The following is a 23,940-nucleotide window of genomic DNA, read 5'->3' as shown; positions in this document are numbered from 1 at the left end:
ATGATCGTAATACATGTTCTCTGTACATATATATATATATATAATACCAAGTAGAAGTGTCACTCAGGTCAGACAATAAAGCAAAGGAGACAGCGGTCTTATCAATGATAAGACCGCTGTCTCCTTCCCTTTATTGTCTGACCTGAGTGACACTTCTACTTGGTATTGTATTTGTCCCCAAGTTTGGCTACTTGTGGATTTGTGGGCACCGGGTCAAAGTTACTGTCTTGGAATAGTGCCGGCTATATGCATATTCTATACATATATATATAGGGACCTTTACAGACATGAATGCCAATTATTTCTTTACGTACATATCTGAGGTTAGCTGAACTGTGCATGTGCACAACGGGTAATAAGCCCCTTGCTTTTTAGGGGAGGTGAGGTGGTGAGGGGAAGTGTTTCCCAAAATGGGGGCGTCGCCTCCTTTCATGGGAGTGGTGAGGCAAGGGTCTGCATCCTTACACAGATTTACTGGCCTCTGACGTGCGACTTTTCTGGCCACCCTGAGTAACTTGAGGGTCACCCAGATCTTTGGATGCAGCAGCGGATCACGCAAGCATACAAAAGGATGCCTTATTATTATTATAATTTTATTTATAAGGCGCCACAAGTGTTTCGCAGCGCCGTACAAAGGAACAATACAGGGAGACAAAACTTGGCATAACATTGAATAAATAACAAAAATACAGTACAAATAAAGAGCACCACAGTTCAATGCACATTACAGCTTAAATGTAAGTAGTGATGCATGCAATGTCTCCCACTGTATTAACACATTTGAACACAGCATTTGCATTTCTGTGAATGTGCATGCGCTGTGTGTGAGCGTCCAGGAGATCGCACACAACAGTGTGGCAGGGGGCGTGGGGCGGCGGGCCTGGGGATGCGTCCTTGGGAACTAAACCCTGGACATTACCAAGGACGCATCCCCAGATCCGAAAACACTGGATGTTCTCATGCTAATGCCCCGATAATGCGGGTGCTGGGGGTGGTCGGCTGACATCACCGGATGTCAGATGCCCGCCCTGTCCTCGCACAGGACACATGCAAAACTAAGCCACCTGAGAGTGTCTTAATTTTGCATGTACTCACCACATCATTCGATGGTCGTTGACCATGGATGTACACCCATAGGCTGCGAAGGGATGTTTATTCAAAACCGTGCTGGTGAATTCACCTGGCGAAGGGGGGTGGGCGGCAATGCAAGTGGTGGGCGGGCTTAAAAAGATACGTATGGCTGCATGTCAACCAGAATAAAGTCAATATTGTATATTATGTTGCTTCAATAAACTATATATTCCACATTATTTTGTATTTATTAAAAAAATATACAATTAATACATTTCATGCATGAATACAATTCTTATAAAACACACACAGACAAGACATACAACATATAACATATAAAAAGTCCTGTTTAGGCACTTCAATGAGGCTGGTTTCTATAGTCTCTAATGAGGCTTATATGGCATAGCATTTTTGTGTAAGTGAGGCAATATTTGTTTGTAGTTACCAGTCCCAGTCACGGCTTTGAATAGTTGTCTCCTCTGGATTGTTATATCACCACAAAGTCCTTTTTCTGAGCTCGCTCTCTACCTCTGCTGAGGGTGAGTGCTCCAGGTGCTGGGTGTTTAGCAGAGATTCCGGCAGATGAATACCGCAGAGTTGAGACTTTTTCCTTTGCACAGCCACTGGTGACCAGATCGATTTTGGGGCTCCACAAACGCGTTTCTCCGCCTTAGAGCTGTATCAGCGGCTTCCTCAGATGAATCCCCACTGTCACTGATGCCGAGTTTTTTATATGTTACATGTTGTATGTCTTGTCTGTGTGTTTTTTATAAGAATTGTATTCATGCATGAAATGTATTAATTGTATATTTTTTTAATAAATACAAAATAATGTGGAATAAATATTGTGGATTATTGGAGTGCAGTTGCGCTTTCTTAGTGTCAATCTTCTGATTGCCACCCATTCCCCTCCCTGAAACCGCCTGAGCACGCCTGCCTTTTTCCTAAAACTTCTAGAAAATGCCTGGTTCTCACCGCTAAACGCCGGGTTCCTGTCAATCGCTGCGCAGGACAAAGTGATCCAAAAAGTAGCAGTCTCGCACATGCATACCACAGCCCGTATTCATGCGCAGTCTACCAATAATCACCCGGCCTGTGGATTTGCAGCCGTGCGCTCAGGTCTGAATAAAGCCCAAAGTCTGGTGCCTTTGAAACTTGCAGGAAAATTCTTTTTGGAACCCCTGGAGCTGAGCCACCATTTCATCTGTTGTATAGATCAGAAATTCATCATATGTATTGGATATTAACATACATATGACTAATGGTGTATACACATGGTAGATATGCCGTGCTATGCGAGTCCCGATGTGATCAGATCGCATCGGGACTCGGATCGCATGGCTTGCATGCAGTGGCACAATTTTGACTATATATAGTGCAGATCTGCACTATATAGTCTTGGCTGCCCTCTCTATTTGACTGCCAATATTCACTCACACGGGAGCGCGCATCGGCAGCGCATCGGGCTCGCAAGCCCTAAAAAAGCATGCGATCTGCATGCGATATGGCTTCCGATGTTCACTATATCGGCAACATCGGAAGCCACATCGGTAGTTTTAATGTTTTGCTCAAAGTACAAATAATATGTTTTGCGATGATAATTGATCAATGTATTCTGTGTCCAATGTGTGCCACAGGGACTGCTGGTGTATGCCAATCAAGGGAAACTTAGCGATTTTGAAGCCCTCAATAAAACCATACCGCTATCTGGGAAGATCGCTATTGTGCGCTATGGAGGAGCCGGCAGGTCGACTAAGGTGTATTTCTATGTATTTCGTGACTTACGTTTATGTGATAAACAATGTCTTTCTAATTAGCAAGGCCTTATTTTGGGTTTAGGTATTTATACTGTTATACTATTGCAGGGGTTCTCAAACTTGGTCCTTGGAACCCAACACAGTTCACGTTTTCCAGGTCACCCGGCAGGTGCACAGGTGCATTCATTACTGACTGACACATTTTAAAATATCCACAGGTGGAGCTAATTATTTCACTTGTGATTCTGTAAGGAGACCTGCAAAAAATGCACTGTGTGGGGTCCTGAGGACTGAGTTTGGGAACCTGTGTACTATGCTATACAGATAAAGTATATAAATAGATTTTGATAATAGTCTGGTTTGTTCTGCAGACACGTTTTCCTTCTTATCCTGATTTCTCCTTACGTTATGCTTCATACTTCATGGTTGCCTACCTGACCCTCTCCTTCATGGAGAAAATGTTCTGTTCCTGGACTTTCCTGGTAATGTATGATTGCCATCACCTGTGGTGAAACACCTTTCGGTACTTATATGTTAGTTGGGCGCCCACTAAGCTATTTACTTAGTTTTCCGCGTCCGCTCGCCACGCTTCGGGCTCGCCACACTATATAAATTCAACTCCATGCTGACATGGATAGTGGGGGTATGAGCGTACTAACTATAGTGGACGCCCAACTAACATATAAGTACCCACCTTTCTTATCAATTACATAGCTCCCCACAGGTGATGGCAATCATACATTACCTGGGAAGTCCAGGAACAGAGCATTTTCTCCCTCATGGAGAGGGTCAGGTAGGCAAGTATGATTATGTTTCTGTCATGCCATTGAGGCCATAGCTAGCATGATGCACACATCACATGGGTTTCATCAGTGCACCTCAGTGGTCTACGCTAATAGCCAGCAGCATGAAATCACTGACATCCTGCGTAATCAGAGGGCTACTCAGATGTCCGATGTTCATGCAGATGATGCGATGCTGCGTCCACAGATGCAGCAGCATATCAGAGAAGCCTGCAGGAGGTGTCTATGTATATAAAGCTCATCCTGCAACATTTGCAGATTATTACACAGCTGCAGCGTACAAAGGGTCTAATTCCAAACACCCAACAGATCTCTGACAATTGCTAATCATCGATTTCTGGAGATTTGCGCATGTCAGTTTGCATGCGCAACAGTGGTCAAGACTACAGTATAATTAGCAATGAAGGGGGGCTATATAGCCGGGTGTGGTACAGGGGTCTGACAGTCGGGATCCCAACAGTCATTAGCCCGACGTCGGGGTCCCGACTGTCTGGACTCAGACAGCATGGTGAGCGCAACTAAGTGGGCTCACCCCTTGTGGGCTCGCTGCGCTTGCCACGCTGGCTTGCTATGCTCGCCACCTATTCTATTCTCCCGCTATGGGGGTCATGGACCCCCACGAGGGAAAATAGCAGGTGGCCGACGGGAACCCGGCTGTCTGTGTTTTGACAGTCGGGATCCCGACGTTGGGTAAATGCCTGTCGGGACCCCGACTGTTGGGACCCTGTCTGGCACCCATATAGCCAAGCGCTCACACAATAATGCGCCCAGATCATGGCATATGAGGGATAGCCAATATGACCATTCTGATGGAACTGTGTCATATTTTACAGTAGGGATGGGGCCGAACGGTCTAAAGTGTCATAGCAATGACATATTGCCGTAGCCCTGTAACGTTGACTTGAGACCCATTGTTTTGTTATTTTATTACTCAGAACATCATCTGAAGTAGGAGCGATGGACAATTGATACGTCGTACTTGCCTACTTTTGAAAACTATTTTCAGGGAGATTTTAGCTGGTAGTAGAATATGCCGCCCCACCGAGAGGGTGTGGTATGCCCCCCCCTCCCCAAAAAGGCGTGTGTTACTCTATATACCCTATTGGTGTACCTATTGCACTAAGGGTTGTGTCCTTCACAGGTGAAAACTCTGGGTTCCTCTGGGCCTGATTCAGCGATGGATGTTGCTCTACCTTCTTTGCTGGAATCACAGTTCTGATAATATGCAAATGTTATTTTCCGCCTTCCCCCTGTGTGCTAGTATTAAGAATAATGTATAATATGTGAGAAACTCCCACTTTCTGCGCCCCTGCATGCTGGCACCCCACCCAGTGGTTCTAGGCAGTCCACTTGTCCACCTATGGCAGCTGCAGTGTCTTCATGTGAACATGGGACCAGGGGAAGCAGCTACAGAAACATGACCCACAATGCTCCCATAACTAGGCACAGGGGGTGGATTCACCTGCTCCCATAGCTGTTCTTCTAGAGTTCTGATCAGGGCCGGTGCTAGGGTGTTCGGCGCCCCCCTGCAAACTAAAAATTTGCGCCCTCAATGCCTGCTGAAGGCGCATGATGAAAAAACACATAATGGGCTTAGTAGCAGCAATACCATATGTAGATCTGTAGACATTTTGGTGCCCTGTGAAAGACAGAGAGACAGCATGCCAGGGACTGAGAGAGAGAGAGACAGGGCATGAGGGACAGAGAGAGAGAGACATCACACCAGGACAGAGAGAGAAAGAGACAGTGCGCCAGGGACTAACACAGAGAGAGAGAGACAGTGCACCAGGGACAGAGAGAGAAAGAGTAAGTGTGCCAGGGATAGACAGAGACAGTTTGCCAGGGATAGATAGAGAGAGAGAGAGAGAGAGAGAGAGAGAGACTGCAAACCGGATGGAGAGGGGGTAGAGAGAGTGGGATGTGCAGAGCAACATATTGAATATACTGTTCTTACTTGAACACCACTACTGTGCCTGCCTATACTGGCAGTGGTGACACCCGCCTCCCTGCCATTGCAGACGCTGCCTCCGGCTGATTCGCCCATCTCACTGCCACTGGCCCCCTCCTCATCACAGATACTGCTACCGGGTGGTCCGTCCATCTCAGTCACTGCCGCTGGCCCCCTCCTCATCACAGATACTGCTACCGGGTGGTCCGTCTGTCTCAGTCACTGCCGCTGGCCCCCTCCGCATCACAGATACTGCTGCCGTGCCAATACTGCCACCGAGTGGTCCGCCTACGGCACCTCTCCGCCATTGGAATGGTACTGCTGCTGCTCTGCATTACCAAAACCACTCCCATATGCTGAGGCTACCCTTGTCACAACACTGCGGTGGCAAGCATAGCTTTATGGCAACATCCTGATGTTGCCAGTTCAGGCGCCGTCTGCGTCCATTCCGGAGTTGCACATGTGCAATATTTCTGGGGAGCAGTACAGCAAAACCGGGAGAATCAGGAGGATTTGCGGGGCAGCGGGAGGCTCCTTCAAAAATCGGGAGACTCCCGCTGAAAGCAGGAGGGTAGGCAACCCTGTGCTATGTATAGTGGTCATACTCAGGGGCAGATGTGTGAAGCAGTGATAAGGGAGGAGAAGTGATACAATACATGGTACTTTATCATCGGCCAATCAGCTCCTAACTATGCCTTTTTAAACCCAGCCTGTAACTTAATAGTCAGGAGCTGATTGGCTAGTGATAGAGTACCAGTAACTTTAACACTCCTCCGCCGTTATCACTGCTTCATACATTCACCCCTCAGTGTAAAACCATTCTTCATACTATTGCAAGAAAAACTGAGATGATATACCATCAGACCTTTTTAAACAATAATAGAATCCATTTATCTACAGATAGCAGTGGAAGCATTTTATGTTTTCCACTTGTAATAGTAATTGGATATTCTCTTGCATATGTTTTATTAGGTTCCTGAATCATTTAGGTTGTATGTTGCCAATTCATTATGAGTTACACTAGTTCTTTTGTATAATTTTTAGGCAATAAATGCTGCCCGATTTGGAGTGGTTGGTGTCTTGGTTTATACAGACCCAAAAGATATTAATGATGGTAATTATGATCCTTCTAAAACATACCCTAACTCGTGGTACATGCCCCAATCAGGGGTAGAGCGAGGGGGCTACGTTGAAGACTTTGGAGACCTGCTCACTCCGTATTACCCAGCTAAAGGTAAGCATTATCGCCTCTGCACTCATATTACCATGTTCTGCTTTATTTCTATTTGATGCTGTTGTCCAAATTTACATTCATTTCACGTATCAGTGCAGCTCCACCTCATCGGTGGCAGACCACAAATTTTTGTTCCAACCGCACCTTTATCTTTCTCCATTTAAGTATATATGTATGAGTTTGCAATATCCACACCATTATGGGCTTGGGAATTAGTACACAGTAAGTATGGGTCATAGGGTCGACAAGAACAAGGTTGACAGTCATTAGGTCGACCACTGAAGGTCAACATGCATCAAGGTTGACATGACTGAAGGTCATCATGGTGGACTCTAGCCACTTTTCAGCTACGTGCCTTGAGGCAGCACAGCGGGGCAGAGGAAGAATTGAAGTGACACGGCTGGGCAGTAATGCATCCCCGGGGTCCAGCTTGTGACCGAACCCAGTAGACATTTGGCTTGAGTCTTCTTAGAAAATTGATGATGGAATATTCTTACTAATGCTAACGTGTGCACATTGCCGGCATTGACCCAGGCTCTCTGGGTCAATGCCTCCATTATGAAACCAAGAATTGACATCAATATCTTCCCCATGTTAAGTATAGATATTTAAGGCCAATCCTGTAGGTTGGTACTCTTCCTGGTGAAGGCTGTGATATGAAATACAACTGAGGAATTTCCTTGTGTCAATGTGCAGTAAGATACAGCAATCCCCAATAACTGCAATATGGCTTTCAAGCTTCAGGCTTGTGGGATGTGGTCAATTAAGGATAGCCGGGACCCTCTGGATCCATCTTTAGACCTGAACCAAATATTATGTTGACGTCAAAGACACTTTAAAAAAAAAAACTTGGATTACAGATTGTTTGGTTTTAAGGGCAAAAGAACCATCTCTTTTATGTCTGCAGTAATTCTTAATATTTTTGGTCAAACATGAGGATGCTGTTCAGGTACACAACCATAGCAAGTGTTGGCAGAACTCATTTACAAAGTTTTGACAAATAATGAAAGACATTTTATATTCATCATGTTATCGAATCCTGACAAGGTCGCATGCTCTTCTGAGATCCAGTTGCTACTTTGAATATATCAATTAATTCTGATATCAGTGACAAGCATACTAATTTTTAATTGTGATACCATTCAGGTATCAATAATCAATACACAGCCATAGACTACCATCCTTTTTCTTAACAAAGTAAAACCCTGCACCTGGTGAAGAGTTAATAGGATGAATGAATCCCCATTTCATATTCTCTTTAACCACTTGCCTGGCATTGTCACAGATGCAACCACTCCAAGCTGGGCTTTCCCTGACATGGACGCATCTGATGCAACAGTGTCAGAATTGTCCACTGTCGCTGCTGGAAGCTGATTTTCCAGCAGTTACTGGGCTCCCTGCTCCCTCCTCTGTTCCATCCTCCAGCCACAGTGAATTCCTCCTCACCCAGCCATGGCTATAGGAAGATCTTTTTGTATCCCTATTCAGGCTCACAGTTACCTACAGTAATGACTGAGGGACATATCACACTGGCTTAGACTAATATGAATGATCCTTACATAGTCAGAGGCTGCTGCAGCAGTGATGGGCTATGCTCAGGAACATCCACACCTTGCTGCTACTGTAGCTAGCTGTTCTTCTTGTAGGATCATTTTGTACATTGCAAAATCATCAATTAATGGTTAGCATTACTGCCTCACAGCGCTGAGGTCATGGGTTTGATTCCCACCATGGCCCTAACTGTGCAGAGTTTGTATATTCTCCCCGTACTTGCGTGGGTTTCCTCCGGGTAATCCGGTTTCCTCCCACAATCCAAAACTATACTGGTAGGTTAATTGGCTCCCACCAAATTAACCCTAGAATGTCTGTGTGTGCGTGTACATGTGGTAGGGAATATAGATTGTAAGCTCCACTGGGGCAGGGACTGATGTGAATGTTCAACTATGCTCTGTAAAGCGCTGCGGAATATGTGTGCGCTATATAAGAAACTGTAAATAAATAAATATAGTGTGTGTGTGTATATATATTTAATCCATTGTATACTCTCAGTTTTGACATTGTTAATTTATCCATTATTGGATTGGAGGCCATATCTGCCATTTGATTGTTTTTGTCTTCAACATTTGAGCAGTCTTTTAAGGCTAAACGTACAGAAAGTAATCTGATGTTTACAGTGTGTACCCCATATTGGAGATCTAAATGTACATAGATTAATTTCCTAGAATATAATGCAGGCTTGTATAGATCTGAATTTGTAATAAGTGATATGATCTGATGTATTTGTTTTTATGCATGAATAAATGTGAGACGTTTTTAATGATAATCAGAGAACACCGGTTTTTCCAAGTAGCGATATCAGTAAAGACATGATCCCTGCTATGGCCATGGCCCACTGCCTGACTGACTCCTAGCAGGTGTTTTCATTTCTGTAATAGTCCTGCAAGTTATTATATTACAATCTCTATTTCTTCAGCAATATCTGTGTTTTGCATATCATATTACAATCACATTGTTAACTTTATAATATATATTTATAGATTTCACCTATAGGAAAAATGCGACTGATATTAAAGGACTTCCACCAATTCCAACTCAACCAATAGGATTTGAAGATGCAGCGAAAATAATTTGGTAAGAGAAAATGTAAAAGCTATACCTCATTAACATGTCGTTTGGAAGGTTAGGGGTTTGTTATATACCTTACTGTTCAAAGCCAAATTCAAAGATTTGATTTCTATTAACAGAATAAAGGAAACACAGAAAAGTGATTAATCCTCCTCCATTAATGGGTATATTCACAAAAGATAAACAATTCCAGGTTGAGTATCCCTTATTCAAAATGCTCGGGACCAGAAGAATTTTTGATAACGGTTTATTCCGTATTTTGGAATATTTTTATATTTGAATGAGGTATTTTGAGGTATCTTGCATGTATAAGCGCATCAAACACATAAATACACACAAATCTATTTTATTTGTGCATGAAACAAGGTTTTAAAACATGAAACCAAGTTTGCGTCCTATATCAGACACTGGATCTGAATGCCAGGCAATCATGTCCTTGCACATGTTTAGTGCCAGTTACATGTTATTTCCCCAGTAGTGCCAGTTACATGTTATTTCCCCAGTAGTGCCAGTTACATGTTATTTCCCCAGTAGTGCCAGTTACATGTTATTTCCCCAGTAGTGCCAGTTACAGATGTAGCCAGTTGGCTTTTAGCAAAAAATAAAAAAAATAAAAGTAAATTTTGGAGACTGTTTTTTTTGGAATAATTTGGATAACGGATATATGGATAAGGGATACTCAACCTGTATCATCATTATTATTATTATTATTATTATTATTATTATTATTATTATTATTGTTGTTGTAATAAAGTGAAGGCATTGTGCATAGAGACCAGTTATTTATGTAAATGATACCTAGAATCTGTTTGCTTTCTATTGGCAAAACCTCCCCCTAAAAACGTATGTGTGGATGGAGCCACGCTCAATGTAGCCCTGTTAAGGCATGGGGTGTGATAGATACCGTGACACGTGCTCACAATCGATTAGCAACCTATTAGCCCGCAGCCTGGCGCAGTCCGGCACTCTGAGTTGCGGGCTACAAAATTATATAAATATTTTGATATATTTTTATCTTCTGGTTATAATAAAGCATTTTTCCTTTGCTTCTTATGGTTAGAACCACTGGTAGAATAGCAACCCATTATTTCTAGTGAAAACAACTGGTTTCACCAGAGAGAGGGGTTTGCGGAGCTTCAGAAATATGGATGTAGGTGAGGAAAGCAGGAGAAACAACTTGTTCAGTTTAGTAGGTTTGTTATCCACACGAATAGTTGCAAATATATACGTGCTAAGAGGATGCAGTGAAAGCCATGAACATACTGTTTGTGAAGATTTTCCCCAGAAAATGCCAGAGAATTTTAATATTTACTAATAAATGCTCCAAGTTGTACATGATAAAGGCCCCCTTACACTTGTTCAAATTATTGTTCAACAAATTGAACCTGATTGACTCGAGATTTATCCTATGTGCAGGAGGTTCAATCTCATCCAATCTCTTGGTTATACCCAATGGCACGGGATTGTGGATTGTGTCCTACACATCAGGCACATCAGATTTTGTCAGACAGGCACATCAGATTTTGTCAGATAAATTGACTCAAAGTGTAAGGGGCCCTTTAGTTTTGTGATATTGACCATGTACCATTTTAGTTGCTTCTTTGTAAGCTCTCTATTGTATTTCTAAACTTCTGTACCTATGGCCTCTAGAACTGTACACAGTATTCCAGATGAGACTTTACCAATGACCTTTTCAGTGACATTACTACTTTTTTGCTGCTACTGATGTCTCTCCCTACTGTTTGTAACAAACATCTGACTTGCCTTTCTCGTTGCTTTGTTGCATTGCTTCAGTGCCTTTGTCACTTGAAATAGTGAATCATAAATCCCTTTTCTCCCTAGCAGATTTTATTATTATATCCTTGATACTATATTTAGTCTTTGGGTTTTTGGGACTCAAGTGCATGATTTTTCCTTGTTTTAGCATTAAACTGTAGTTACCATATTCTTGCCTAGTCTACCTAGGTCATCAATCATCTGTGTTACCCCTCCCAATGTGTCTACCCTGTTGCATATCTTTGAGTCAATGGTTTTTTAAACCACTCCTACATTTTCAAGTTTATTTTGAATTTTGTGTGATGTGGAATCATGTCAAGCACCTTACTAATGCTTAGATATGCTACTGTACATCTACATCCTTCCTGGATCTAGTATTTTAGTCCAAAAAGTCAATATTATTGACATGATATTCCACCAGTAAATCCATGCTGTTTGGGAAACTAAGTTGGCTTTTTTAAGATATTCCACAACTCATTATTTTTTAGTGTTTACATTACTTTCCCTATAGTTACTTGCTTCTTCCTTGTTTCCACTTTTGTGCATTGGTATAACATTTTCTTTTTTTTCCTGCCCTCTGGAATTGCACCTGTAGCTAGTGACTAGTTGAATAATTCTGTTAATTGTGCTACCACTTCTTAAATCTCTTTTAGAATCCTTGGATATATCCCATCTGGCCTAATATATCCACTTTTAATTTCTATTGTTATGTTAGGACCTTTCCTCTGTAAATCTTCTTTCATCTACTGTAACTTAATTTTATGAATGTCCTTCCTTGCAATTTAACTGTAGCTCATTCCCCTCTCCTTCTGTAGTGAATACTGAGAAAAAATAAACACCTAGATACTTGAAGAGTATCCCACCATCCCCCACATTTGCAGCTTGCTTATGGGCTCACAGCAGAGCCACTATTCAGATTAAATGTTGAAAAAAAAAGCCGTGGCCATAACTTGTTACGGGTGTGAACCCACAGCCGTGACCGCTGTTTAGGTCAGCCACAGCGAGTGTACTCTGACTCTGTTGGTTCACCCCAAGGAATGATCTGTACCTGCGTATGCTAGGCTTCTCCTATAATTGCCATGTTTGAAGGGGCGAATTACGTCCGTTGCAACTTTGGTACAACCAGGTTTTATGGAGAAACTGGCTAACAGGCCCTCACTGAGATGCCACTAGCTCCTGAGCCAATACAGTGGAAACAGAAATCAGTTGGCGACCATATCACAGACCACACACGACCGAGTCGTAAATACAGGAAAGCAAGGCAATATAAAATAACACCACACAATGCACAGTAAACCACACTAAGGGGGTTATTCTGGTTGGTACGGTGAAACGTACATACAGTCCGTCACACCGTACGTTTCCCGTACGCTCACAGTGAGCGTAAGTCCGCCCACAGAACAGCCGCACACGGACTGTCACAGACACCGACAATGGGGAGTGGCGTACACTTGAGCGTACGCCACCGTGTAAGGACGAATCTCCCTCTTAGCCACCGATACCTGGCGTACATCAGAGCATACGCCACAGTGCACGGACGGATCTCGTCCGTTTTCCCACCGACACCTTCCGTATATCTGAGCGTACGCCACATGCAAACATGTTCTAATATTGTTCAAAATAAGACTTTAGAGTGTGATAGGCAGATGTTGGGATCATTTGTTAGAGATATGTGATTGCAATAATGTGCTTGGTGGCATCTTACATACAGAGGGTGCTACATAAAATTCATAGCAGATATGAAAGTGCATAATGTATGTTGTTGGGGAAAAATATACAGATTGTGTGCAAAATAGTGGCCATGGCCTTAGGACATTGCTCCACCATTGCAATTAGAAATTGAGTCCAAAAACATCCTTGTTGCTCTTAGACGTGGTTTATGTGTATTTTTCATAATAAAAAACTGGTATGTTTGTGTTACAGTGAAAAAGTTGACACATGTCGACTCCTGTGAATTGAGTGTCCTGCTTTTTAAAGTATACAAAAACACTTTCTGCATGGGTGTAGATGGTTATAAAATAACTACCTTGACATATATAACCAGGCCATAGAATGATTATTACCTAAAATTAAACCAACCTTTACAGGTTGAGAAGTGTAGAAAGATATGCTTCCAATGTGTTTGAGGGCTGTGTGTGTCTTGCAGGTAGTGAAATAATGGTTTTCACTTAATAGCGTGCAGCATTGCTTATTACATTCAGGTGTATGTGTGTGACTAGTAATCAGCGTTAATTAGCAGACCCAGGCGTCCGCTCTCATACGGTATCTCTAGGGGTGGTTTGGAGCTATCTTTGGCGTCCGTCTGTTTTTGGGCCAAAATGCACAGTGCGTTCGCCGATCGAGGCGGTTGTGGCACCATGCATTTTGTGTGTACACCCCCGTGTACGCCCATGTTTACGCCCAGTTTTCCTCATTATTCCGGACGCTCCCATAAAAACACCCACATGCCGCCCACAATGACCGTGTTCTTGCGGACAGTTTTTTTCGCATGATGAGACCCGTCCGTGAGCGGTGTGAGGTCGCCACAAATGCGCATTGCAAAAGCTACGCATGCGCAGATGAAAAAAAACCCGATCCACCCGTATACGGTCCCAACGTACCGAGCAGAATAAACCCCTAAGACAGAACAATGACAAACCACAGACATGTACCACAGCAATAGGGCACAGAAACAGGCAAAGTAAAAAAAGTAACCCAAAGGCTCCAGGTGGAGCACTTACGGTACCAGAACCGGACCGAGAAGGACACATGTGGACCCATGAGATGAGACACTGGGCATACCCAAAAGGAGCATGGCAGGAACCAGGACCATAGGAACCCGGACCAGGACCACAGGAACTAGGACCACAAGAACCAGGAGCAAGCAAGGCTGGTGACTGCCCCAAAATGGATGTTTACAGAACCAGGACTGACAAAGGTGGGCCACAGAAGACCTCTGGAACAAATAACTGGTGATCCAGGAACAGAGGATAACATACTGTAGTAAGCTGACAGGTGACCTGCAGGAAACAGGAAACTATCAATTTCGGGGCACTGCTGGGGACAATGCCTTAAAAAGGGCTCAGGTGATCAATCACCTGGGAAAGATCCAGCTGAGACTGAGATAATGAGGTCATTAAACCACAGCCTTGTGCATAGAGCATCCCACAGAGGATTGAGTAGCAAAGGCACAGGCTCACCACCGGAGGCCACCAGAGAGTCCATTACCAGAAACAGGCTGGAAACACCACAGAACTGACCAAAAACAAATGAGCCACAACAATGGCTCATGACATAAATCTGTGATTAAGTGCCAACCCTGACTTTACCAGGGCCCGGGCAGTAAAGCCCTGCATACACTCACCATCTTGTGTATCTACTAGCACAAGTGTATGCAGGGCTTTATTGCCTGGGCCCAGGTAAAGTCAGGGTTGGGGCATAATAACAAATTATATGGCTATGGCTTTTTTAAAAGTTCAACCACCAGGGCCGCTGAGAGGTATGCCGGGCCCGGTAAAATGTTGTGGGCGTGGCCTAACTGCAGAGGCTTGGCCACCTCCTGCGATTACCCTCAAAATGTTTAGGGTTGTGAAAAAACATTCTAAAGTCAAGGGGGGAGTGTTATTGCGCCCCTTAGCAGCAGCAGCAGCAGCACACACCTACAGCATGTGCTGTTCTCTCACATTGTCAGTGAGACGCTCATGCTGAGCCTGCTGTCAGCACAGCACAGGCTGTAGGTGTGTGCTGCTGCTGCCTGGGAGGGACGGAGGGGGAAGGGGGGGTTGTCAGACCAGGGCCCCTGCTGGGCCCCATCAGCAAGCCAGGGCCTGGAAAATTAGTACCCGCTTCCCCCCCCCCCCCCCCCCCCCTCTCAGCAGCTCTATCAATCACTAACCTCCCTGCAGAGGATACTTCTGCACTTAGTGGAAGCAGCTTAGCAGCAGCTTAGCAGCATTTGCTGGGTTAGGGAGAGCGGTTATGACTAGCTGACAGGTAAGTGTATGTGTGTGTGTGTGGGGGGGGGGATGAGGGGAGCACGGACCTGGACCCCCACCAGACCCCTTAAACAAGCCCAGGTAATTTGTACACCCCCCCCCCCCCACCACCACACACACACACACACACACACACACACACCCTCAGCTCCACGGAGTGTATCTAACCAACAGCAAAACACAATAGGTATTTACACAAGAGAACCTTTTGGGTTTACTATTGGAAAATCCTGTAATTCTCCACAAGGGTGGACGTATGCTGTACACAAACTGATATAAGTGCACAGCTGATAACTAATGTACCATACTTCTATTGTCTCAGCCAGCTGCAGGGTACAGAAGTTGAAACGGACTGGCAGGGGTCTTTGCCCTGTAAGTACAGAAAGGGACCTGGTTTTGAAGCAAATGGACCATACGGTGGCTGGTGAGAATTTAATTTTTTAATGTTTATTTGTGAGTGCTATAAAAAAATAATGGATTGTGATAATGGACCTGCTGCTGACTTGAACATAAATAGTGCATAAATAAATGTGCATGGAAATAAATGTGTGTATTCGTCCATAAGTGACTTGTGTGCCTCTTGCACCTGCCCCATATTTACATGCTTGATTTACTAATAATCATCAAATACTTTTACCAGCATATACATGGTCCAAAAGATGCTGCTGGGAACAGGGGCATTTCCACTTGCATCCAACTCTGCACTGCCCATGGTTAGATTGACATGTCCTCTGTGTACTTTGCTTACATGAGGACACCCCGTGACAACCCAGTTAAACTTCTTAAGTCATAGCTAGAGACACAATGTAGATGTGTATGGTCTGTACTGTCAGTGTTTGCATATGTCAGTTTTCATGTAAGATCAAACATGTAGGATTTGTTATGAGGTATACATTTTCCTCTGCATCCATGACCACCCTGCATGTGGAAGTTTCTAGGGCGGATGTGAGGGGCCCAGCATCCCGCAAATGCAACATCTGGTACTTGTTTCCTAGAACGGCGCCCAGATTTTCTACGTACGCAAACGTAGGGAAATTGCATCGCATCGCATGGGCCATTTTAGTGGCGTGCGATGTGATGCGATGCAATGCGATTTTTTTAATGTAATGTATTCACTGGTCTGTGTGCCCCATGGGAACGCAACGCATCTCATTGCACCTCCCGCAAAATCGCATGCAATCGCATACGATTTTATAGGGTGTGCGATGCAATTACATTAGCGATACAATCATATGATTGTATGACATACAATGCTGTTTTACGCACCCCCCCCCCCCCCACCCCGAAGCGTGGCGAGTGGCGGCGGATACCCCCACTATCCACGTCGGCATGGAGTTGATGTTATATAGTGTGGCGAGCACTTTACATGTATTCCGCGTCCGCTCGCCACGCTTCGGGCTCGGTGGCTCGCTGCGCTTTCCACACTATATAAAATCAACTCCATGTCGTCGTGGATAGTGGGGTATGAAAAAGTCGTAAGACGCGTACCACCGCCGCTTGCCACGCTTCGTGGTGGCGTGGATAGTGGGGGGGTGGGGGTGCGTAAAACATAATTTTATGATGTTCAATAATATTATTGTATAGCTAATATTGCATGAAAAAAAATTGCATCGCACGGCACTACAATGGCCCATGCGATGCGATTTCCCTACGCAGAATACCCCACTAAGCAAATAGCTTAGTGGGCGCCGTTCTAGGAAATAAGTACCCAAAATCTTTCTAAAATGGACAAATCTATGGACACTGCAGGTGGGGCAGATGTGACACGTGCAGAGAGAGTTAGATTTGGGTACGGTTTTTTTTTTTGTAAAGAGTAAATACTGGCTGCTTTAATTTTACACTGCAATTTAGATTTCAGTTTGAACTCACCAAACCCAAATCTAACCATATCTGCGCAGTTTACATCTGCCTCATCTGCAGTGCACATGGTTTTGCCCATTTGAGAAAAAAATTGCGGGGGGGGGGAGTTGGGTTATTGGGGCAGATGTATTAAGCCTTAACAAGAGATAAATGCAAGGGTGATAAGGAGAGATAAAAGTCCAGCCAATCACCTGCTAACTGCCATGTTACAGGCTGTGTTTGAAAAAAGTCAGTAAGGAGCTGATTGGCTGGACGTTTATCTCTCCTTATCACCCTTGCATTTATCTCTTGCTAAGGCTTAATACATCTGCCCCAATATTTGAAATGTGGAGGTTTGTAGTTTGTCACAACAGCTTATGGGTCTGGGGGCCACTGAACTGCTACACATTATTCCACCTAGAAGAAATTGTAGGGATAGCAGCACTGTCTACTTTTACTTAAGACAACATTCCTTTTGGGGCTGAAACCAATCAATAATTTGGATTGTAAGTAAAAGATTGGACTGATTTTACAATAAAATACAATTTATTACATCACACTTGTGAAAAAATAATCATGATCATATCTCTGGTATATAAGATAGTGCACACAATAAACTAAATAAGTAAAATATGGGATAAATCCTCACACAGGAAAAAACAATGATGGGACCGTCTGTTCTTATAATGCCTCAGGTGAGTAAGAGTCAATATGGAGTCAATGTAAATTGTAATTATCGTCCACCTTAGTAGGCCAGGGGATCCATATACCTCCCAAAAGCTTGGAAGCTGGGCATAAAGTGCTGGAATATTATCCAAAATGAGGGAGTCTTGATCCACAGCTGGAACTGGGCAGGGTGGCGGAGATGTCCAAATTCAAATGGATGCAAATGCAGCAGAGCAATATCATCTGAGGCTGGTTCGGCTAGGTCCAATAAAAGAAGTTGGGGCAGCAACCACTGACGCGTTTCGCCGGCATTATCCATTTTGGTGTTGGTTCTGCCTACATTTAATTTGGTGTCGCCCATGTGAAATCAATTCTACAAAGTTTTCCAGGGCCACTTTTAGTTCCCGATCTGCCCCTGCGGGTAAGGCAACTGAAGCAGATACGCCAAAGCCACTATACAAGTCAAAAGCTCATAGGACTGGGAAATACCAAGGGCTAATACAGGAGGAAGAGTTAAGATTTATCCAAGACATCAGCCACAGTAATTGATGCTATCCAATTACACACAAAAGCCGGCAATAAAAAATTGTGAAAAATACTGCAAAACCTGTTTTTCGCCCACAGTTTTTCAGGGCCAGTTGATTTCCCTGATAGCCATTTAAGTCACTAAAGTGCAGAAGTGTATAATTCTATTCTTAGTACAATACTCATTTAATAGTCAATGATTTCTAATTCACCACTTTTCCTCCAGCGAAGTTCAGGTGAATGTAGACAACCATGAAGAAATTAAGCCTTCTGCAAATGTGATGGGGATTATAAGAGGCAGTGTGGAGCCTGGTGAGTGATAGTGTTAGTAGATAGTAAAATTGGAACTACAAACTTATTATTTGAAACTCAGATTTCACAAATTATATTAAAATGATTTAACTTTTTATTCTAAGTTTCTAACAAATCTACTTGTGAGTTGGAGATTTCAGCTGGCATGTATTTTAGCTGGCATGTTTGAAAAGATAGTAGTCTGGGCTCTGAAATGTACTTTTTATAAACATATTGGGGGTGATTCAGTTTGGCGCGTAAAGAGCCGAATTCAGTCCGGGGTCCAATGGTGCGGGTCTGCCTATGCATATCGGCAAAAATACGCTTGTGCAGACCCGCAGTGCAAATGCCTTTGGTGAGTATCACACTCACCGAGGCATTTGCACACAGCGGTGTGTACAGGAGGCAGGCAGGGGGCTGGAGTATGGGGAAGCCCAGCATTTCCTGGGCATTCCCACAAAAACGATGGGTGCACCTAGAAAAACGCTGGGTGCCCCCATGCAAATGCAGGTGTGCTGAAGCATGCTCGGGGTGGGCGGCTGATGCCACAGGACGTCAGCCGCCTGCCCCGCCTTTGTCCAGGTGCTCGAAAATAAAAGTCAGCCTATACTGCCTTTAGTTAGCAAACCACCTGGAACAATCATTCGATGGTCATCAACTGTTTTTTTTCCCCGTACACTTGCATGCAAATGGATGTGTGAGCATACACATCCATGTGCATGCAAATGGGGCCGTTCACTTACAGAGCCAACGTGAACCACCCCCATTATTCGCTGGCCCCATTACCTCATTCCCATTATCAGCTCTGATTATTTACTTGAATGAGACCTCAGGACTTTAAATCATAGACGACCAGCTATTCAATTGTTACAAAGACTTAATGCAGTTTATTTGCAGACAGGTATATAATGTATGGTAATCACAGAGACAGCTGGGTCCATGGAGCAATAGACCCCAGCAGTGGAACTGCAGTCATGCTGGAGATCTCTAGGGTTCTTGGAAGGAAGGTCAAACAAGGTAATGTAACTTCTATTTACTGTATTCAATAATACAGCGACGCGGCCTTGGAGGGAGGGGAACCCAGCAATTCTCATTTGTTCATTTTAAAAAAGGACCACACTGTAGTCTTCAGAGCTTGGGCAGGGGCCACTTCATATGCAGTAAAAGCTCAATTGGGGCTTCAGCCCGTGGCACATGAACAGGGATGGTCATTTTAACTGCCATTTTTGTGAATTTTTTAGCGGCCTATTGACTAAGCTAATATCATTCCTAAATTTAGTCCACGTGATTAACTGCCTCCACGTGAACTCTGATTGGGAATATGACACTGGCCTGGAAGCACAGTGAGCGAAGTGGTACACTAGTTGGGAGTCCACGTGCTCAGAGACTAAGCAACTGTGCTGTAAAAGAAGACCCATGTGGAGAATGCACATGGACCCCCTCCCCTATTACTGTCATATCTACAGTGTAATGCTGCCACTGTCATACATTTTTGATGACTTATTAGGACAACACCTCTCACTCTTCTTCCCTTGACCATTTCCTCTCTTAACCCCCATTCACCAAATCATACCCTATTAGCAACCTCTTCTAATTTTACTCTGATCACTCCAAACCAAAGACTCCCCAATTTTCCTTTTACTTCTTTCATCTTCAGGCCATCCAATTCTCATGCACCCTGTTCATTGCGCATGTACTTTGCAACACTCCACCCATGTCCCCCTCATCTATTACTACAGTACCTCAAACTCCTCGCTATTACAGAAACCTAAGTACTGACTTAGACCACCACTTTAGCTTCCGTCTCCGACAGGAACCTGACCTTACTTCACACCTTCTCTTATATTTACTGTTTCGTATTTCAAAACCTCTCCTCTTCCACTCTCACCTAATATCCTTTCCCCCACTCCATCCCCCTACCCTACAACTATTCTAAGTGAACTCCTTTTTCTCCCCCATTTCAACTCTAATCTGCCTTTACTAAGCTGTCCCCAGGTATGACCATGCCATTGCATCTGTCCTTGATGATCCAGCTCCGGCTATTACCATAAACATTTTATGGCCCTTAGCCTAACTCTGTTACTCTTCTCTGACCCACTTTCTACAATAGAGCTCTCACCCTCCAAGCTTCTATGGATGGATTGAAACTCTCTTGCCACCTATCCTGCCAGACCTCAAACCTTTTCTGCCTATTTACTACCTTCATCCCTACTCCCTTTCACCTCCAACATAGTGTTTCCACCATTGTATTGTATCACTTCAGACTTCACCTTCATATCCAGCTTTCTTTCTACTGGGACTGACATCTTTGTTGTAGTTCACCCTGGTCTCTGGCATATAGTTCATGCTCTCCGTACCACCTGCCCCACTGAGCTCATTCCCTACAAACTTCTCCAATCCCTCTCTTGTGTGGAATACTCCCACATTATACTACGTATCTGGCACCTTCCCTTCAAGCTTGCCCTGGTCTCCCCCATTCATAAGAAACCTTCTCATGACCACTCCTAAATCAATAACTGCTGTCCAAGCTCCATTCTCCCTTTTGCCTCCAAACTACTTAAATGGGTGGTGTACCACTTCTTCACCTCTTTTCTTTTTTCTAACTGCCTGCTTGACATTCTTCAACCTGACTTTTGGCCACTTAGTTCCATCGAAGCAGACGCCACAAATGACTACTGTATTCTCTATACTCTACTATTTGGCATCATTCCATTCAATTGGGTTGTGTGACAGCTCTCTCCTGGTTCACTTTCTGCTTGTCCTTACCTGTATCTACACAGAACTCTAACTCCCCTCCATGTCTTCTATCCCTCAGGTTCCCTTAAGGCACTATCCTTCGCTCCTTTCTCTTCTTCCTTTGGAAGACTCTCTGTTCCTTTAGCCTTTCAACTATTGATACCTAAATGTACATCTCTTTCCCAGACCTCCCACTTTGTCCTCTCCCATGTCACCTAATTTCCTATCTTGTCACTTTACCTACAATTCTCTGCTAGTCACTCTACTGGCTTCTTATACCATTCCTCGCTATGTCCCAAGCCCAATGTCCTCACATACTCCTCTCACACTGTTCACTCTACTAATGATTCCCTCTTCCTATCATCATATTTGGAATTTCTGCTGGGCGCCTACTAACCTCTGGCATGCACTCCCAAGCTCCGTTAGACTATCAATCATCCTCAACTGAGTCCTTTAGAACTTATATTATATCTATGCAAATTGATATACTGTCTGTATTACTTATATTTCCTGTTGCTACAGAACACATGTGATGCCTATATATATCTAAACAATAATAATACAGTATTTCCTGGCCTCTGCATTGTCTCACCTAATCAGTATCTGGACGCAAAGCGAGACAAATTTACCCAAAAACCATAAAGTTATTAAATGTTATCAATCAGAAATCATTTTAATGTAATACGTTATAAACAGGTAAATGGCGTCCACGTAGAACAATTATTTTTGGAAGCTGGGGAGCAGAGGAATTTGGTTTAATTGGATCTACTGAATTTTCAGAGGTAAGAATAATTAAGTCTTGCTTTGCAGTATTGCCAAAGTTAATACTTCTCTGGTACTGTGCTGTGTGATATGCTGGCACTATATTATCGGCAGTGACGTCTTTCCCATTGGGCACGATGGGCAGTTGCCCGGGGGCCCTAGGACCTAGGGGCCCCCGGCCCAGCCCAATGGGAAAGATGGTGGCCGGGGTCCGGGAATCCGCTCACCCTCGCTGGGGGATCCGGGCAGGGGGATCAGGGCGGTGGCGGTAGCTAGAAGCCTGATTCGGCGAAGCTCTATTTGCCGGCGGGGCGGGAAGCACTGTTGCATTTGAATAGACTGGCCGGACGCTGATTGGCTGAATTCAGAAAATCAGCATCCGGCCAGTCTTTGAAAAGGCAACAGCGCTTCCCACCCCGCCGGCAAATAGCGCTTTACCTCCTAGCTAGCAGTGAATTTAATTTCGGGGGTCCGTGTGCCGGGGTTCTGATCACCCTCACTGGGTGATCCGGCAGGGGGATCAGGGCATTGGTGGCGGTAGCTAGGAGCCCGAAGCGGCGAAGCGCTATTTGCCGGCAGGGGGGGCGAGAAGCGCTGCTGCATTTAAAATGACTGGCTGAATGCTGATTGGCTGAATTCAGCCAATCAGCATCCGGCCAGTCTTTTCAAATTCAACAGCGCTTCCCGCCCCCGCCGACAAATAGTGCTTCGCCGCTTCAGGCTCCTAGCTACCGCCACCGCCGCCCTGATCCCCTTCCCCAGCGAGGATGGTCGGATCCCCGCCACCCGGCCACCATCTTTCCCATTAGCGCTATTTGCCGGTGGGGCGGGAAGCGCTGCTGCATTTGAAAAGACTGGCCGAACGCTGATTGGCTGAATTCAGCCAATCAGCGTCTGGCCAGTCTTTTCAAATGCAACAGCGCTTCCCGCCCCGCCAGTTAATAGCGCTTTGCCACTTCAGGGCAGGCTCCTAGCTACCGCCGCTGCCCTGATCCCGCTGGCCGGATCCCCCAGCGAAGATGATCGGATCCCCGGCCGCCGGAAGCTGACTGGCTGCCGCACGGAGCCAGACCATTGAACTAGGTTGCCCAGGGGCCCTTCCTAATGTTAAGACGGCCCTGATTATCGGCCATCTATACGTTCCCATGTCCACTATCAGAGCAGCGGATGAATATGGAGCCTGATTCAGGGTTCTACGCTAATGCTGCTGCTACTGAGAATTTGTAAGCAGTGGATACAAATATGCAAATGTCACAGCCACCGGGATTTGTATTGAGACACCCACTGGCATCTTTGCAAAGCCATGTGACTGCATACACAGAACTTCTACCGTTAATCTCAGATTAGTATAGTTATAGTGTAGTTATAGTGTAGTTATTATTATCAAAGTTCTATGGTGCTCAAAACGGCCACTGGAATGGAGACACTGGAGACATTTTTACTGCGCCCGAGGCCATTGGCCACCTCATTAACCTAACTTACCTGTCAGAGAAACATCTTACACACTACTTTCATGGGTTGGCATAGACCAGGATCATGGACAATGGAAGTTCCAGAGGAGGGGCTCCTAAACCATTCAAAATGAAAATAGGGGAATAGGTGAATTGTCAACTGTGCTGCAGCCGCCACTGGTCATGGGTGATGCTTGGTAATAGTTTATACCCCTTTCAGACTGCCAAAAGCAACCTGGGTTATTTCCGTGTCAACCTGGGTTGATCCGTAGTTTGAAAGCACCACTGACCAAATTCCCAGGTCAAACAACCCGGCATTTCAACCCTGGTCACTGGTTGATGTGCGACGTGAACTGGTAACCCGGGTCGAGTGACTCGGTTCCTGTTCACACTAGTGAGGAGGCAGCGCTTGGAGACAGTAGCAGCTCCAAACAAACGCTGTCTTCTCCCCCACCCCATCTGACGTTAGCGACCCGCTTATT

General features: G+C 44.6%; 1 protein-coding gene across 1 annotated transcript in view; it reads left to right on the top strand.

Annotated features, from left to right (window-relative positions):
• Nucleotides 1-23,940, top strand: part of NAALADL1 (N-acetylated alpha-linked acidic dipeptidase like 1) — a 46,100-nt gene that overhangs the window by 8,835 nt on the left and 13,325 nt on the right. Inside the window, exons 4-10 of the mRNA XM_083165152.1 lie at nt 2,709-2,828; nt 6,624-6,813; nt 9,351-9,444; nt 15,511-15,612; nt 18,445-18,530; nt 19,407-19,526; nt 21,942-22,027. Of these exons, the coding sequence (XP_083021278.1) occupies nt 2,709-2,828; nt 6,624-6,813; nt 9,351-9,444; nt 15,511-15,612; nt 18,445-18,530; nt 19,407-19,526; nt 21,942-22,027 (798 nt within the window). The remainder of the gene's footprint in view (nt 1-2,708; nt 2,829-6,623; nt 6,814-9,350; nt 9,445-15,510; nt 15,613-18,444; nt 18,531-19,406; nt 19,527-21,941; nt 22,028-23,940) is intronic.

Source organism: Crinia signifera, chromosome 11 (genome assembly GCF_055691185.1).
Source record: "Crinia signifera chromosome 11, ASM5569118v1, whole genome shotgun sequence".
Taxonomy (NCBI): Eukaryota; Metazoa; Chordata; class Amphibia; order Anura; family Myobatrachidae; genus Crinia; species Crinia signifera.
The sequence above is the reverse complement of the archived record's forward strand: the minus strand, read 5'-3'. Positions and strand labels throughout refer to the sequence as shown.